Source organism: Caretta caretta, chromosome 5, assembly GCF_965140235.1.
Source record: "Caretta caretta isolate rCarCar2 chromosome 5, rCarCar1.hap1, whole genome shotgun sequence".
Classification (NCBI taxonomy): Eukaryota; Metazoa; Chordata; order Testudines; family Cheloniidae; genus Caretta; species Caretta caretta.
The window spans coordinates 13,993,778-14,007,271 of NC_134210.1; the positions used below are offsets into that span (position 1 = coordinate 13,993,778).

At 42.5% G+C, this 13,494-nt stretch overlaps 1 protein-coding gene across 9 annotated transcripts in view; it reads left to right on the forward strand.

Moving 5' to 3' along the window:
- Positions 1-5,217: 5,217 nt before the first annotated feature.
- Positions 5,218-13,494, forward strand: part of KATNAL2 (katanin catalytic subunit A1 like 2) — a 62,707-nt gene continuing 54,430 nt past the window's right edge. For 3 of the 9 annotated variants that reach the window (XM_075128355.1, XM_075128354.1, XM_075128356.1), the window contains exon 1: positions 5,244-5,303. Coding sequence is in view for 1 of the 9 variants with exons in the window: in XM_048850485.2 (XP_048706442.1) it covers positions 5,333-5,383 (51 nt within the window). In the remaining 8 variants the exon portion in view is untranslated. Of the gene's footprint in view, positions 5,384-13,494 lie in introns of all 9 variants that reach the window. The other 6 variants (XM_048850487.2, XM_048850493.2, XM_075128357.1 and 3 more) reach the window with 4 other exon arrangements.

The following is a 13,494-nucleotide window of genomic DNA, read 5'->3' on the forward strand; positions in this document are numbered from 1 at the left end:
GTAAACCACTAAATTGCCCACTGCAACCCTGAGCCTGCGGGACTAGCTCATGCAGAACCAGTTGCAAGATGGGGGTTTGAGTTTTTATAAACATTTTACAGCATAGGAAATAGCCTCACTTGCTATGTGTGTGTGTGAGTTTGCAGAGTTTTTTGTTAATGATTTATTCATGGTTCTTCCCTCCATGAGAGCATTAGGACCAGATTTTCAAAAGCACCTAAAGATGCAGATAGACTCTCGGTGGGATTTTCAAAAGCTCTTAGGTGCCTAACTCCCAAGTGCCAGAGCAACCAGCTGCCAAAATACCTACAGGTAGCTAGCTCCACTAGGCCTGGGATGTCTTTCATCGGGAAGGAGAGCTAGTACTGTGACCCACTGGGCATGTGCAAGATGTAAGTATTGACAGCAGCCCATAGTGAGCAAGGAGAGTGCAATGCCATTCTGCCAACCATGCGCTTTAATGGTGAGCAGTCACATCAACACAGTTTCCAGGCCATGGATGCACCCATTATTTGTCCTGCTGTCCGTGCATGGACAACAATACTATTGGAATATACTGCCCAGTACACCAGGGCATTCCCCCTTCTCCTATCCCAGGAAAACAGCCTAAGGATAGTCCTAGCTGTATGGAATGCCATATTTCATTATTGCATGGGTCCATGGATCCTGAACCACTAGGTGTTGGGGCTGATCTGGAACCACTGAAATCAAGCACAGACTTTCATGGAATCATAGAATATCAGGGTTGGAAGGGACCTCAGAAGGTCATTTAGTCCAACCCCCTGCTCAAAGCAGGACCAATCTCCAATTTTTGCCCCAGATTCCTAAATGGCCCCCTCAAGGATTGAACTCACAACCTTGGGTTTAGCAGGCCAATGCTCAAACCTCTGAGCTATCCCACCCCTTGAAAAGTATGTTTACTCTCTTGCAGCCATCACCCCATCCCCACCCCGACCATTGAGCTCCCTTAGGAGTATGCCAAACACCACACCAGTGAGGCACCACCCCAAGATGCATGGTCTCTGCACCAAGTAGATACACCTGCTGGGGACCAAATGGAATAGCAAACAGCTCTAGTGGCTGTCCATTTTTGACCATTAAAGGAACAAAATTTATAAGATGGAATTTTAACATTCATGCATAGACATGACATGATCAATACGCCAATTACAAAACACCACTCATTAGCTTTGGCTTCTTTACAAACAGGCTTTTACTTGGTGAGTTAAGAGGAGGGATATGCTTAGTTTTAATACCATATCTAAAACATATATTGAGCAAGCTATATTAAATGCAAAAAATATTTTAATGCAAAGTAATGGCTATGGCTTCAGAGCTAAAATTAAAAATAAGGAAATGTAGAAGTTAAGGTTCCTCCAGGAATATTAACTCAGTTACATTGCAGTGTATTTTCATTCCTGCTAAGTGTGTAGTTTAATGCATACCTATTTACTAGATTTAGACAATAAAATATACATGGTGTGCAATGTGGACCACGTTAATGTTAACTTCTGTATTGATTTCAACTTTACAACCTTAATGTTGCAGCGGAGTAAGTTTTGTTACCTTTTACCTGCTGTGCTTGGTTTTTTATTTTCATCATTCTTAAAGAGAAATTCCTATGTATAATGTTAGTATTCATGGGACTCCAATTATGCTTCCAGGCTCACATCCCATTAGTGTGAAATGAGAGCACATGTTGAGTTTCCATGTTTGTTTGATTGGAGATATTTTCTGGTAGGCTGAATTAAAGGGATAGCAATATATTAATTTTCACTGAGACTCCTAGTCTCATGATGGAAGGAGAAAGAAATGTATGCCCCACTCCTGTAAATATTTACATGTGTGTTTTACTTTAAGCAACCATACAGTTCCATTAGAGTAAATGGGACTATTCATGTGCTTAAAGGATCAGGGCCTTTAAAAACCATCAGAATTTGTAGTGGTACAGATACATCAAAACCAAATAAAAATTGCTAGAGCCACAATACTTTCACTCCTGAAATTTTTCCTATCCCAGTTGTCAAGGTTTGTTTTTTGGAGAGGGGCTTTGAAACCACTTAGCAGTCTATTCTCAATCTTATATAGTTTAATCCTATTAGCAGCCCTACATCTGTCTAGCTAGGTGGAGAGAAAATATGCAGTGATATTACATAGAAGCAAACAAGCCTGCTCAACAAGCCAGCCTTAAATGCCCATTTCTTCTTACAAAGGAGTACTTGTGGCACGTTAGAGACTAACAAATTTATTTGAGCATGCGTCCGATGAAGTGAGCTGTTGCTGACGAAAGCTTATGCTCAAATAAATTTGTTAGCATGCGTCCGATGAAGTGAGCTGTTGCTGACGAAAGCTTATGCTCAAATAAATTTGTTAGTCTCTAAGGTGCCACAAGTACTCCTTTTCTTTTTGCAAATACAGACTAACATGGCTGCTACTCAAGCATTTCTTCTTAGTTGCCTATATGGTATCTTATTCTTTTTCAAACATTGTTTTCTACAACTTGCAAAGGCACTATTCAGTAGGTACTATTTTATACATGCAATTTTTCACACTCTAGGAGTTTTTGCTGTAGTTCTGGCTAATAATAAAAAAATCATGATTCATGTTTTTTAATGGGAAGAGAATATAGTTTTTTAACCTCTTACTGAACAAACAAAACCAACCTTTAGCCTGAGACCAAATATGAGCAGTTTTATCCCAAAAGGAAAGCTTTTCAGAATCTAATGGAAATGGGATAACTGAAACCATTTTGCAATCTTACCTATAGCTTTTAGTATAGGTATAGTTACAATGTATTTTGAAGATTCCTTTTTTAAAAGTTGTTGGAAATTCCTGTCATTGTTTCAGAATCTGCATTCAGTGAGTAGAACTCCAGGTCTTTCTATAAATAGTGGTTTTGATTTTAAACTACCAAGCAGCAGTCTTGCCTGATGCAAAGTAAAGATTTAGGATTGGCTTTACCATCAGGACCTTGCCTATGCTAGCGACTTGAAACATTTGATGAAGTGAGCTGTAGCTCACAGAAGCTTATGCTCAAATAAATTTGTTAGTCTCTAAGGTGCCACAAGAACTCCTTTTCTTTTTGCGAATACAGACTAACACGGCTGCTACTCTGAAACCCGTCATTTTTAATTAAGCCACCAGTTGTATTGAACTTGTTTTAAATTCAATTGGTTCAGTGCATCGACACCCACCAAGGTCAATTATCTTTGGACAACTACATGCCATCCCTACTTGCACTGTCCTAAACCAATTCAGCTGCTATGCCCCCTAGGTATCATCTATCGGGGCACACTCCCATCACTCCCCATTTATATCCCTCATATTATCCTCTGACAAACTCCTACCTGCCTCAACCACATCCCCCCATATTACCTCCCATCAGAAATGCCTCCCTGACCCACTAAACATTCTGGCTCCACACCTCCTCAGATGGCAAACAACAGCTGTTTTATCAGGCGCAAGTGGTGGTTTGCGAGGGTGGGCATGCTCTGAGATATCCCATATCCTTCTGCTATGGACAGAGGATGGAAACATGGGGGAAACACCTTCTGAGATGTGTTCCCTAGCCCTCAGAACATTCCTTGCTGTTGCCGGCACCCAGTGCCGAGAGGCTGAACAACAGCTTGAGTTGGTTCGTTACCCGGTGTGCTACACCCAATAATCACAACGGGGTGGAGAAGCAGAAAAGTTTATTTGCAGCTGCAAAAAGGTACAGGGAGAGTAAAATCTCAAATCCTGCACACAGAGCAGGAAGTTACACAGGCTTTTATACATCCTTTTTCCCAGCATACTTATCCAATAGCAAGCTGCCCCAAGTATCCATATAGCCAGCCAATCCAGTTCCCAGCTAGTTCCCTGGTTCTCTGTATCATTTGTTAAACTATACATAAAGCTGCTTTATTCAGCATTGTTCTTCCATATCTGCCCTGTTTGGCCTTGCTTAGTTTCAGGCAATCATTACTCTGCAGCATATTGTTGCAGATCCTCAGCATAACTGCTGTGAGTGCCTCCAGGCCGGGGGAGGGGGAGGCCAAGGACACTTGGGTCTAGTACGCAGAGCTGCTGCGAGTGTCTCCGGGGCGGGGGGGCAAGGACACCTGGGCCTAGTGCGAGGGGGCTTCATCGACACTCGTGGTCTTCCATCCCCTCTAGTTACCAAGTGGCCATGCCCCATTGTCCCCAACACTGCCATAAAGGGAGCTAACAGCAGGGTGGGAACATGTTGACAGGGGTCCTACACTGCTCAGCATGCGCCCTGTGCAAAGATGAACTCATGGCAGGGTGAAAAGAAAAGGAGTACTTGTGGCACCTTAGAGACTAACCAATTGGGTGTCACAAGTACTTCTTTTCTTTTTGCGAATACAGACTAACACGGCTGTTACTCTGAATCATGGCAGGGTGGGCATGTATAGACAAAAAGGAGTACTCGTGGCACCTTAGAGACTAACCAATTTATTTGAGCATGAGCTTTCGTGAGCTACAGCTCACTTCATCGGATGCATACCGTGGAAACTGCAGCAGACATTATATAGACAGAGATCATGAAACAATACCACTTCCACCCCCCACCTCATGATCTCTGTGTGTATATAATGTCTGCTGCAGTTTCCACGGTATGCATCCGATGAAGTGAGCTGTAGCTCACGAAAGCTCATGCTCAAATAAATTGGTTAGTCTCTAAGGTGCCACGAGTCCTCCTTTTCTTTTTGCGAATACAGACTAACACGGCTGCTACTCTGAAACATGTATAGACAGTTGTTCTGTGCCAGTCACAATACGCCTTGGCAAGGAGAGGGAAGCTAATGGCAGAGTGGGTACGTATGGACAAGTGTCTTCTACTGCTCACAGTAGGCCTGGGCCTTGAGCGAGGGGCTAACGGTGGGGCCCGCCTCAGCCGCGGGGGCAGGAACTGCAGGCGGCGCAGCCCATCGCAGCTGAGCCCTACCGCGCCCCAAGCTCTCAGCGCGCCAACACCTGCTTACTGGCTCAGGAGTTTAAAAAAAAAAGGGGGGGGGCCCGCCACTGCCCTATGTGGTGATTGGACAGTTTCACAGGCGGGCCCTGCTCCCTATATGGCGATTGGGCAGTTCGTCAAGCAGCCCCCTCTTTTGATTGGACAGTTAGATAGACAGTCTCCACCTCCCGGGGCTCTGATGGCTTGGGACTGCGGACAGAGCCCGCTGATTGGCTAGTTCCTCAGACAGCCCCTCCCCCTGTGTGGTGGGTGGATGAGACGCTGTGGGGTGGCTGCCCCCACGTCTCCGAGCCGGTTATACGCTCCCGCCGGTGCGGTGAGTGAGGTGAGTCTTTCCCCGCAAAGCCCGCACCCATGGAGCTTTCCTACCAGACGCTGAAGACCACCCACCAGGCTAAGGAGGCGGTGAGTGCTGGAGAGAGGCTGCTGCGCTTCTCCGTTACTATAGCGACCGGGCGGCTGCGGGCGCCATTACTGCGCATGGGCAAGAGGGACCACCCTGCCGGTAGGAGGAGGGCCCCGCAGAGAGGGAGGGTTCAGTCAATGCGCAGGCGCTGGGCGTTCTGCCCTCCTTGCTCCCGGTTGTCAGTTTCTAGGAGCTTTTGGAAATTATTCCAGGAGGCACCTCTCTCTCTGTCTTTAGACTCACAGGACTGGAAGGGACCTGGAGAGGTCACCTAGTCCAGTCCCCTGCGCTCACAGCAGGGCTGAGAATTATTTAGACCCTCCCTGGCAGGTGTTTGTCCAACCTGCTCTTAAAAATCCCCCATGATGGAGAGTCCATAACCTCCCCCTAGGCAATTTGTTCACGTGCTTAACGATCCTGACAGTTAGGAAGTTTTTTCTAGTGTCCAACCTAAACCGCCCTTGCTGCAATTTAAGCCCTTTGCTGCTTGTCCTGTCCTTAAAGTTTGAGAACAATTTTTCTCCCTCCTCCTTGTAACAACCTTTTATGTACTTGGAAACTGTTATGGTGTCCCTTCTCAGTCTGTTCTTCTCCAGACTAAACAAACCCAGTTTTTTCAATCTTCCGTCATAGGTCACATTTTCTAGACCTTTAATCGTTTTTGTTGCTCTTCTCTGGATTTTCTCCAATTTTTCCCCATCTTTTCTGAAATGTGGCACCCAGAGCTAGACACAATACCCCAGTTGAGGCCTAATCAGTGCGGAGTTGAGTGGAAGAATTACTTCTTGTGTCTTGCTTACACTCCTGCTAATACATCCCAGAAGGATGTTTGCTTTTTTTTGCTGCAGCAGCGTTACACTGTTGACTCATATTTAGCTTGTGATCAACTAGGACCCCCAGATCCCTTTCTGCAGTACTCCTGCCTAGACAGTCATTTGCCATTTTGTATGTGTGCAGGTGATTATTCCTTCCTAGGTGGAGTACTTTGCATTTGTCCTTATTAAATTCCATCCGATTTACTTCAGACCATTTCTCCAGTTTGTCCAGATCATTTTATTTTGAATTTTAATTCTGAATTAATTTAAGGTGTCTAAATACCTTTGAAAATCTGTCCCTCAGAGACTTGACCAAAGGTGTTCCTGCAGGGCCAGCCTTAGGGGTGGGTGGGCAGGATGATTGCTTTGGGTGCCAACTTCTGGGGTGCCACATTGCTTCACCATCCTTTTCTTTTGGGTTTTGCTTGTTTCCTCTGCACCGGGCCGGTTTGGGGGTTTTATTTTTGTTTTGCTTGTGCAGTGTTGGTTGGGGTATTTATTTATTTATTTTTTGGCGGAGGAGTTGTTGTTTTTTTTAATCATCCTGTGTGTGTGTGTGTGTGTGTTTGTGCTGAAAACTCCATCCTGGGCAGCAAAAAATTGCAGAACACTTAGAGCAGTCCTGAGTTCCTGTTTCCCACTCCTGTGCTCAGATTCCTGGACTGCAATTCTTTCCATTTATCTTCCTCTGCAGATTTTTGTGGTTTCTTGCATCCCTAGGAATGGCATTAAAAACAATCAATGGCGAATGTTTGCAATTCTATAAAATAATTAAAATCACAACTACCTTAAAATATTGACCAAAACATACATTTTTTTAATTTTAAAGACTTTACTTACTTTAAAGCCTTGAATTGAGGTGGTCCAGCATATTTGACACCCTTCTTCTTTATTTGCTCTTGACTGTGCAATAAGAGCTAGTTCAGTAGACTGTATTCCTTAACCTGTCCCTTTAGCGCCACCTGCTGGCTAAAATAAATTTTTTAAATCTGTTCTTATCAATCGAATATTTGATATAATGAGCTGGAGCGCCGATAAGAAGCGCAGTCAAGAAAGTAACAGATACTTTCCTCATGGATTGTATTTTCTAAATGGACAACCAACCTAATTCTCAATTACTGAGAGACAATCTCCACTCATTGATATATTTTGCTTTCCACAACCAAATCTCTGTACAGCTTTTCATGAGTGATGTACCCGAGTAATCTGATTCTAATATCTAAACAGTATTGTTAAATCTATTCATCTAAATTTGGGTTGTTGCTGATCATGTATTTTATGTATTATATGACTTTTAAAAACTATATTTGTGGATAATCTAAGCACTATACCCAGATGTACAGACACACTTTTCCCAGCCTATGTATTACATATATATATATTTAACATTAGCTTTAATATAATTTTTTAATCAATTGAGTATTTATTCAACTTCTGTGCCACAGCCTCATTCGTACCTGTCAGGGCAAGGAGAGAACTGGGCCAAACTTCCCCCTCTCTTCATCCCCCACTCTTGAGACACTATATGGGATAGGATCCCCCTACCCCTCTGGGGAGAGAACAGAAAAGGAGCCAGGCAAGGATGAGCTCCACCCTGTGGACCCAGCGTATGTCCTCAGTGGCCTGTCCTGCCTCTGGGATAACAGCTTTGTCCTGCTACTTGCTAATGAAAGGTACCCTGCATCTGGAGGTGTAATTTCCATCTCTGGTAGATGTACATGAGCTAGCTTTGATCAAAGTAGAGTGCTAAAAATAGCAGTGTAGCTGCGGTAGTATAGGTGGTGGCATGGGATAGCCAGCCAGGTACAGTCTGTTCCTCGGTAAATAATCAGGCAGCTTGTCCACAGCAACGCTGCCATTTTTAGTGCTCTAGCATGATCAAAACTAGCATGTGTACCTCTACCTGAGCTGGAAATTATGCCATTATACAAATAGACTGGTACAATAAAGTTATTTGTCTTATTTAGAAAGTCAAGGACTAGAAAGTTATGAAATGTCAGGTTTGTGGTTGTCCATGCAACTTTAATTCAGGTCCTTTGTGTATATGCATTATGATACAATCTTTAATTACAAGTTCACGTACTATTTTTTCCACCAGACCCGTGCCTTATTCAGTGCATAGGTTGGATGCACACAGACACAGAATTAAAGTGTCCAGGGCAAGCGTATATCTGGGATTTTCTGTCTTTTGAGTGAAGTACTTTGCAACAAGTACTTCTAATTTTTTATATGTAATATACATTATAATGTAGAAAATAGGATTAAATAATAACAAAGAATTATAGTTAAATTAATCCCTGGTGTATGTGGAGTTACACTGAAGTCCCTGAAATCAGTGGAGCTACACCAGAAACTAGTTTGACCCATAACCTGTACCTTTAATAAAAAAAAAAAAAAAAGATTTGGAATTAAATATGGGAACAGTTCAGTTTTAAAATTAAACTGGTTTACAAACTCATGTGTCTTTAACAGCTACAAAGAAACGAATACATGACATTTTTATTTTGTTAATTTAGAAAAAAACACTAAGTGTTGGAGCTAATTAGTGAAGTGCTCAACTATTTAGCTTTTAAAACAAGATCATGTTTAAGTGCCTTAAGCTTTTATTAATTGCATGGACCCAAAAAATTCTCTATAGTAATTGAAAATGTAATTACGCACATTTTTTGTTCTTATAAGAATAGGAGCTTATTAAACTTTAAACACTTAAACATCTATTGAAATACCAATGACTATAAACAACATGCCATTCTAAATACTAATTAAACAGCAAGGCTAAATCACTATGAAGCTAAACTGAATTTTAAATAACTTTTTACTTGTAAGTGCTCCTTTTCTTTCACATATGTATTAGATTTTACCACTTCCTTGCTAACCAGAGCTGAAGTCCTTGGTGTGATGATAGTTTGTCAAAGTTTGCTTTCAGGCTGTCTGCTGGTATGGAATATACCGGGTGGGGTGACTCAGCGGTTCATTAGATTTGTTATGCAATAGAAGATCCATCCTGTAAGGTTTTCAATGGCTCCAACTCCTCTTGACTTCAGTGGGGCTCATCAGCATGTCACAGGATTGGGATCAGAGGCTTACTTCTCTATATTTTTGGTTCCGATCCAACCTCGGTTGGTTGATAATGAAAGTTGCTATCATCTGATTGGCTCATTGGTGGCCTATGTGAGATGATTCGGTAGTCTTAGGGCTTGTTACACAAACATTTAGTTTTGTGGAAAGCTGGGAAGGGGTGAATCTATTTTCACTGTTGTGGATTGTCTATGAGGACCCTGCTGACATGCATTAATAGTTCATTAATGCGCTTTGATCTAGTCCTCGTTGAAATGGGACTAGGTCAGAGCACATTAATGGACTGTTAATGTGCCTCAGGAGGGTCCACATGGACAGGTTTCAGAGTAACATCCGTGTTAGTCTGTATTCGCAAAAAGAAAAGGAGTACTTGTGGCACCTTGTGGCACTTGTGACAATTTATTTGAGCATGAGCTTTCGTGAGCTACAGCTCACTTCATCAGATGCATACCGTGGAAACTGCAGCAGACATTACATACACACAGAGATCATGAAACAATACCTCCTCCCACCCCACTGTCCTGCTGGTAATAGCTTATCTAAAGTGATCATCAAGTTGGGCCATTTCCAGCACAAATCCAGGTTTTCTCACCCTCCACCCCCCCACACACAAACTCACTCTCCTGCTGGTAATAGCCCATCCAAAGTGACAACTCTCTTCACAATGTGCATGATAATCAAGGTGGGCCATTTCCTGCACAAATCCAGGTTCTCTCACCCCCTCACCCCCCTCCAAAAACCACACACACAAACTCACTATCCTGCTGGTAATAGCTCATCCAAAGTGACCACTCTCCCTACAATGTGCATGATAATCAAGGTGGGCCATTATCATGCACAGGTTTCTACACCACAAAATTAACCATCACAGGTCGCACTCTTAGTGTCAGTTTCACCAGAAGACAAACAATGAATGGGCCATGGAGACTAAACTACCCTTTCATTTTTAGGAGGCTTCTTCATGGGGAAATTTTTGGCAAAAAGGCCTATCATCGCTATCAACAGTGGGAGCAACAGTACTGTAAACAATCTTAGAGCATGCCTACCAGATTGCGCTCCGCACAAGACACAGCGGAGAAGGTGGTGCCATCACCGGAATGGGAAGTGAACTTAGGTCTCCAATGTGAATGTGCTAACCACTAGGTTGTAGAATCATTCATGCTGTCTCTGGCTCAGTGAATATTTAAATGTTTCTATCAAGTGGAACCACTTCAGCAGGAGAGATTGAGACAAATCCCCCCAGAATACCCTACAGCTCTGTGGTTAATGCACTCTCCTGGGAGGTGGGAGCCCTAGGGTCAGATAGAGTGGAGATTTGAACCTGAGTCTCCTACAGCCTGGGTAAGTGCTCTACCATTGGGCTAATGGATATAAGGGGGTGGGAGGCACCACAATCCCTCCCACCCCCGGCATCTCCAGTAGTAATAACTCCAACCCCTTTCCCACCCCTCAAACTGTAATTACAGAAAGACAAGTCTTCTAGGATGAATTGTAAAAGGGCCCCAATTTTAAGATTATTTTCAAAACACTATCTGTGAGAGAATCGCTCATCCCACCTGTGCCAAAATTTGTTTTTATTTGCTGAGAACATGCCACAAAGTTAATCCGTCTTCTTTCAGCATCTCTGCCAATGCACTTGTGATTGTACAAGCAAATTATCCCAGACTAGAACTTAATAATAATAATCTGCCCTTTTCATCCTCAGAGTGCTTTATAAAATATTAATCTTCACACTGCCACTTGGAGATCGGAAAGTATTATTGTACTTGTAATAAGGACAGGGAAACTAAGGCAGAGGGAGTTGTAACTTTCCCAAGGCAACAGAAGTAGGGAGTGTTAGAGCTTGGATTGTAATTTAATGCCTCTTTCTTGAACTGCCTCATCTTTTTCCCTTTAGAAATCTGAAATTAAGCTTATACACCATGACTTAAGTAAAATGAGAAACAATTTTCAAATCCTGGGAAAATTTTGTGTAAAAATGTTTCCCTCTTTTCCACTAGATGGCTCTGCACTTAAATCAAACTTCCAAGGGAAAAGATATGATAGCTGTGATGACCCCCTCCCTTGCCTCCCAGTTTTTCTACAGATTAATAAAAGCCTTCTGGAACAAACAGAGGGATAGTCACCAGCCTTAAAATAAAGTAACTGCCATATTATCTCAAATACATAAGTCAGAAGGTGAATGGCATTGTCGTTAGATGTTTGGCTGCATGTGTGTTCTCTCTCTGTGTGGCATCCCAGCTCTCCGCAGGTAGCTGACACAGCAGACCTCGAGCGAACTGCTCAATGACCACAGTGTCCGTTAAGGTACAAAGGCACCCAGCCAGGTTTATTGTCGACAAAGCATGGTCTTAGCTCCCCGAATCAATGTCTAGAGTTACACTAGCACATGTATGCCCATGACAATTGACGCAGCTCAGTGAATGGCGGGACTTTCCATTCCCCTTCGGCTGACCAAAGACATTCCCTCTGAGACTCCATTTTATGGACCAATACAAACAAGTTATATATTGCCCCTCTGACGTGATTAGTTACTGCCCCCTGATGTGGATTGTTACCACTCGTTACCTTGTACATGCTGGTTCGATCAAAACATCTCTATCCATTATATTGTCATCCTGACCTCATCTTTAAGAGTGTGTTCCTTTTATTTTTGGGGGGCGTGTTTATAACATACCTGGTATAGAGGTGTTCTTGTACCATCCTTCTGGAATGTGTTTGCGTGAGTTTGCTGTGCCTAGCCTTTCTTAGGAACGTGTGTGTTTTTGCAATACCAGTCCTGTTCTTGCCAGGCTCTGTGAGCATGTACACAGACAGAGCATGACTCCTGCTTTTACAACCTTGCTGACTTTGCTTTATATTAGCAAAGCTTTGACCACTACTTTAGCCCAGATAAAAGGGCTTATGTCTCAGGCTCTCTTCCTGCTACAGGCATATGGTACCCTCCGTGCTGCAGAGTGTAGAGGGGAGCGGAATAGTTCTAATCTGACCAAGGAGAGGAAGGCTGGCTATGCACTATGTTACACCACCCAAAACCACATTTTGGTACCTTTCTTCTTTCTGTTGTTGCTGTGATAGTGCACAGTTCCAGGAGACAAAGGGGAACTATCCTTCTACATACATATTCCTTTTTGAAGTCTATTAGGACGTAAAATGATAAATCATAAGTAGTTGTTATGAACAGTGGTAACTCTGTGGCTTGTCTGTGAACTCCAGATGGACAGATGCAGCAGGAATTAGTGCTTTGGCACTAAAGGACACATGGGGCAGGTTCTAGCGTGGATAGGTCAAGGATTTGTGGGTTTATCTCCTGCAGATTTATTCTCTACCACTTTGGCTGGACACTTCCTCTTCCAGATCCATTTTGCCACAGGGCCCACCTCCTGGGGGAACAATGTGGCAATGTGCTAGAAGTCATGGTTTTATCCTGTCCTTTTGCCTTTTAAGGAACAAGGGGGAGGATTGGTCCCTAAGGCATTGTAGCACTGGTATTTTATTTATAGTAAATGTTATACAGTGAAACCTGCATTGAGAATCACCTCTAATAGTAAATGCAGCCCCATCTTAAGTGAATACTTCCACATATCCCCAGGTTTTGTATACAGTTGGTTCAAATTTTGTATCTGATATCAAAGATTAACATTTACACAAACCTAATTTCCATGTGGAACTACTAGGGCTGTCAAGCGATTTACAAAAAAAATTAATTGCGATTAATCACACTGTTAAACAATAATTGAATACCACTTATTTAAATATTTTTGGATGTTTTCTATATTTTCAAATATATTGATTTCAATTACAACACAGAATACGAAGTGTACAGAGCTCACTTTTTTATTTATTTTTATTACAAATATTTGCACTGTAAAAAACACAACAAATAGTATTTTTCAATTCACCAAATACAAGTACTGTAATGCAATCTCTTTATCATGAAAGTTGAACTTACAAATGTAGAATTATGTACCAAAAAACCCTGCATTCAGAAATAAAACAATGTAAAACTTTAGAGCCTGCAAGTCCACTCACTCCTCCTTCTTGTTCAGCCAATAGCTCAGATAAACAAGTTTGTTTACATTTGCAGGAGATAATGCTGCCCACTTTGTTTTCAATGTCACCTGAAAGTGAGAACAGGCATTTCCATAGTACTGTTGTAGCCAGCGTCCCAAGATATTTACGTGCCAGATGTGCTAAAGATTCATATGTACCTTCAT